This window comes from Hyposmocoma kahamanoa, unplaced genomic scaffold (assembly GCF_003589595.1).
Source record: "Hyposmocoma kahamanoa isolate Upper Pololo Valley unplaced genomic scaffold, ASM358959v1 90751, whole genome shotgun sequence".
Classification (NCBI taxonomy): domain Eukaryota; kingdom Metazoa; phylum Arthropoda; class Insecta; order Lepidoptera; family Cosmopterigidae; genus Hyposmocoma; species Hyposmocoma kahamanoa.
This window is the reverse complement of record NW_020654656.1, coordinates 11,089-16,632: the sequence shown is the minus strand read 5'-3', so window position 1 is coordinate 16,632 and position 5,544 is coordinate 11,089. Positions and strand designations below refer to the sequence as shown.

At 33.9% G+C, this 5,544-nt stretch overlaps 1 protein-coding gene across 1 annotated transcript; it reads right to left on the bottom strand.

The window, feature by feature from the left end:
* Window positions 1-2,185: 2,185 nt before the first annotated feature.
* Window positions 2,186-2,869, bottom strand: LOC113236264. Its single transcript, XM_026472270.1, has one exon. It carries the CDS (start codon window positions 2,867-2,869, stop codon window positions 2,186-2,188), a length of 684 nt encoding a protein of 227 aa, XP_026328055.1.
* Between the last annotated feature and the right edge of the window lie 2,675 nt (window positions 2,870-5,544).

Here is a 5,544-nt window from a genome sequence, read left to right as displayed (position 1 = left end):
GTGAGCTGAGTATCGATATCGGCCTATAATTGGAGATACTGTCTCGAGGCCCACACTTGTGGATTGGGGTGATGAGCGACTTCTTAAAAGCCTGTGGGAAAACTCCCTGGGATAGGCAAAGTTCAATAATTTTGGTAAGGGGGGGAACTATTATATTTTTTGAAAGTTTTAAAAATTTAACTGGTATGGAGTCCCACCCAACGGCACAGTTATTTTTAAGGTTAATTATTATTGATTCAATCTCGGCTTCGTCTGGTGGTAGTAGCACAATAGAATTTACTACTGGAGGTATATCTAAACTATATTCACTTTTGTTATTCCAATTTGAAGAAATTATCATATCAGCTAGCTCCTTACCTATATTAGAAAAATATCTATTAATGTCCTGAATATTTTTACCATTATCTGAACGTAATAAATCATGTGCAGAGGTTTTCGATTTCGATATATCAAGTATCGATTTGATTGCATTCCAGGTGTCCTTATTTGAGTTCGACGACTGTAATAAAGACTTTTCATAGTTTCTCTTTAGCTTTCGCAACAAGAAATTGCAAAAGTTACGGTATCGCCTATAAGTAATTTGAAGAATTTCATTATTTGGGTCTTTTTTAAAATTTCTATGAAGCCTATCCCTATGACGAATGCAGCGAAGTAGACCAGACGTTAACCAGGGTTTCAGAATTTTCCTCCTGTTAGGTACTTTGTATGACTTGGTATTAGACATTATTGCAAACGATAGTTTCTCAACAAAAAGTGAAGCGATTACGTTGGCGTCAGAGGTAGGCGTTATAAAAGAAAAGTCAACCGATTGGAGGTATCTAACAGCCGCATTGAAATCAGTTTTTTTGACATAGTTTACTAAACCTTGTTTAAATTTGATCAGAGGAAGATTTAGCAACACTAGAGCGTGGTCTGTTACTGTGGAGTCAATTACAAATACGGATGCAGGGAAAGCCGTCTTTAACATCACATGATCCAAACAGTTTAGCAACCTGGTAGGATATTGATGACCCGGTAACATTCCTAGTTCAGCAGATAGGTCCAAGTAAGCAGCACTATGTCTGTCATTGTTGTTTGGTTTAATGTCAATGTTAATATCACCTGTTAATATAATATTTTGTCTGGAGTGTAAAGGACGTATAATGCTGTCTATCGTGCTTAGAAACGTGTCTGTGTTTAGTATAGACGGCGATCTATAAATTGCCAGAATGTGAGTATCTGGTTCAAGTTTTAATAATAGGTAACTAGCTCCTATCGGTTCTGGCTCCGTAACTGAACACTTAATATATTTTTTAACGTATATAACGATACCGTCACTATGATTAAGATGCTTACTATTAGAAAATGCAATATAATTGTATAGTTGGGGTATAGGTTTGTGGTCTTTCAGCCAGCATTCAGTCAAAATTATAACGTCAATATTAATTGTGAATGTAGCCAATTGTGCTAATAAGCTATCAAAGTTTTTATGAATACTTCGAATATTTTGGGTGATTATATTAAACGAATCAACAGTGTTTAGCAAAAGTGAGTTGCACGTCGTGGTATCACAATAATAGGCTGACGCCACAGAAATATTATCTAGTTCCACTGTATTGTTATGATTTGTATCAATCATTGTAAATTTTTTTTATTATAAATTGCAAAATTATAGGTTTTAGTGTAAATAAATAGTGTCATATACCAAGATGCAACCTTTTTATTGTATAACTTATTTAATGTGATTATTCTTTGTAGCGAATGTATGTGGTTTCGGTGCGAATGTAAATTTATTTTGGTATGGGTATATGTTTTTTTTGTGAGGCGAATTTGAGTGAGAGCTTTGTGTGAATAAATTTGTTTTGTGTAGTATGGGTGAGTATTTGTGTAGAATTTTTTAACAATATTTAGATAGGGTATTAATACAAAAATCCAAAGAAAAACGTTACAGGAATAAAACTTAAAAACGAATACTAGTCATTTTTCTTGTAGTAAATTATTCAAATCACCCTCGCTTTTTATAAGAAACTGTTGTTTTCCGTCATCTTGGCGTAAGAATACTCTTCCGTATGACGTCCAGCAGTACTTGTAGCCATTGTCTTTGGCGAAGTTACGAGTGATATGGAAGAGTCCTTGTGTTTTAGGTGCCAGTCTTTCAGACAAATAAACCGGTTTCGGAGGTCCTTCAATATTGAGGTGAGTCGAGTTAAGTTTGTTTTGCTTGTTTTTGTTGTTGAAATGACGACCTTTTTTTTAATAAGTTCTCTTTTAAAATGACGCTGCTGAGATCTACAATTATTGCTGATGACTTGCTGTCCTTATAATTCACTCGAAAAACATCTTTAATGTCTTGACGTTGAATCGGTGTTTCAAGTACATTACCAACTCTAGTTATAATAGTGCATAAATCATCCTTGTTTTCGCCCGGCTTCTTGGGTATATTCCTGATTTCTATCTTAGTTGAATACAGCATACGTTCCAGGTTCTCTACTTTTTCTTCCAACTGTTGAATATGGACACGATCAGACTTACGCTCAGATTCTAATTGATTTAATTGTACCATCATATCGTCATATTGCTTCGAAGTAAAGGCAATTGCGTCTTTTATTTCTGTATTTTGAGCGATAACCTCAGCCATAGCCGACTGCAAGGCTGTGAATTTCTCGTCTGATTTTGCATTAGATGCAGACAATAAACTACGAATTTCCTGCATAAATACCGGGCTATTTTCGCGCTTGCGCTTAAATCTGCTGGTGTTATTGTCACTTTCCATATCTGTTAAGTTAGGAGTGGATCCTGATTGTGGTATAATGAATCGAGGACAGAATACGTTTTCTTCCTTTTCACCACGATTGAGTGTACTAGGCGGCGGCGTCCGTTTTAGCGGCATAGTTAACGTCAAAAAATGTAACGTTATTTTGTAAACAAGAACACAGGGACAGTGACTAAACAAACAAGTCCAGTCCAATTTAAAGCCACCGTTAGCACTCGCAGTTATCGATGCACCAGCACGGTCGCGGGAAGAACGTCGTAAGCGCCGTGTAGAACGCGTCGCTTACGCGTTTTAATGAATCCGTTCGTATTGGCAGTTATTGACGGTATATTTAACTAATTTTACCTGGGTTATCTTTATAAATTCACTGTTTGCAGCACTAATAAAGTCTAGATACATTCACAAAACACACTTTAGCAGTACAAGTATGTGTCCTCCAAATAACAAGGTGCAATAATTCTTTAAACAATAAAAACTTAAATAAATATGACGAGTAACTCGTTTACGATGTTCACTACTCAGAGTTCGAGAGAGGTCCCCCTATTGACAATGGCTTGTCTCCTTCAAAGCTAAACAAAAATAATGGTGGTAATTACTGTTTTTTTTTGCTTTTTTCTTCTTATGTTCTTGTTGACCACATGACCTATGGGACTTCTAAAAATTTCACACGTAGTTATTTAGTAATTGATCGAAAATATCGTGACGTTGTACTCCAAAAGTGTGACAGAGGTGAAATCCATATAATAAAATATGTCCTTTAGCGCTGCGTGCGTTTACAAACCGCTTTCCTAACAAAAAAACTTATGGCTTGATTTATTTTAAAAACTTTATTGAACTTTGCATATATTGCAAATTAATAATGACAACTTAAAACAATATTTTAACTTAGAAAGATTTTTATTCGTGTCTCTAGTTATGAGTAATTTTCGTTGCTATCTTTTGTCACGCGCATTTAAAACACCTACTTCGAAATACGCGATTTTAACTTTGATGCGCTATAGGCCCGTGTGATTCCTTTAATCTCCTCGGACCACAACTTGTACCCGGCTACACTGGCGAATCGAGCCAGTCACCCTTAGATTGCCAAAGGAGGTGCATAAGGTCACGTAAGTTAAACCTTTAAAATAGTAATATTATTTTAGTATTTAGTTGTAATTATGGCGTTTCCTGGCAATTCTTTTATATAAGCTGGACTTTAGTTCCAAATTGTAATAAGGTAATGCCTGAAAATTGCAAACGTCGCTTTTTTACAATTCCGTCACGGGACACCTTCGTCACAAAAATGTGACGGGTGGTATTTTTCGTGACTGAGCGGTATTTTTTATAAATATTCTTGAACTTTCTTGAACTTTTTTTTTGTGGTAGAGATTATGTTTTCACATGTAAAATAACAAATTAAATATTGTTTTACTTGTTTAAGGTATCTAAACAGAAAAATACCACTATGCAGTAGAGAGGCAGCGACGACGAGTAGTGAAAAAATGAAAACCAACTTCAACCTCAGCAGATCAAACGAAAAGATTTAGAGCGATATCATGCTCGGAAAAGGCTTGTTAAACACATAACAACAGAAGAACACAGATTAATGAAACGAAAATCGCAAATTAGGAACAAGAAGAGAAGAGAAAAATAGATAGCTTTAAGAGACGTTTTATTGAACACTCCTGCTTCTACGTCCCCACTTTCAAGTCCGATGTTACATCCTTTAAGTCCTCAATCTCGTGTATCGACTCCAGAGTCGTCCAGAGCTAGCGCTAAAGACTAAATTGTTTAGCTAAAACACCAATTTCTAGAATCACAAAGAAGGCTACAGAAATATAAAAAGATTTAATCGAAAGAATAAGAAAGACAAAAAATTAAATAGTTGAAAAAGCAGTGACAAGGAAAATGAAATAAACATAGAAATGATAGCAAAACAACTAAAAATATGATGTTCTATCAAATGCAACATTACAAAAAAATTAACACACTGTCACTTTGCTACTACTCTGTCACAAATGTGTCACATTTGCAAGAGTCAAAAGGTATTTGTGTTCAACATTTCATATATATGTATTAAAATTAAGTATTTAATTATTAACTAGTTTATATTGAAGGTGGTAACCAATGTTTCATTACATTTTCCCTTGTTAATAACATAAAATTAAAAAAAACTGATACTGATATGAAGAAATGTGACAGAGTGGTATTAAGTAACCTTTTCTGATTTACTTGATGTGATTGTTGCAATAAGAAAGTAGCCAAGAATAACTTTCAGTTTTCTAGTTTTAGGGATAATAATAATATTTAAAAAAAGATATCGCTATGGCTTAAAAAAACAAATCAATTTCGGGACCGAGGTGCTAAATTTTTATTATCATACACAAAACCTTTCAAATTTCCAGAGTGAATCCAGTAAAACATTGATGCACAGTTCGTTTATGGTATCTATAATCATTGGACAATAATCTCAAAACATATTTTTTAACAAATTGTAATTTTTTATCTTTTATCAAAACCTTTCAAACTAGTATTAGATTGTCGATAGAAAAAAAGAATGACTCATTTATTTGACATGCAAAATACATTACAAAATACAAACAATTATAAAATATTAAATAATTCATTCATATATAATAAAAAAACAATAGAAAAAATAGGAAAATGTCATAATAAAAATAGAAAAAAAGAAAAATGAAAACAAATAAGGAAACAAAAAAAGCATGTCAAAAAGGTCCATGACTCAGCATTTGAGGACTATGCTAATGCATAGCTCTCACTGATATTCTGTCATGGCCTATCATAGAAATAGA

What these genes read in the sequence shown, in the direction of transcription:
- LOC113236264 (XM_026472270.1), bottom strand. Translation starts at nt 2,869, where the DNA reads ATGCCGCTAAAACGGACGCCGCCGCCTAGTACACTCAATCGTGGTGAA.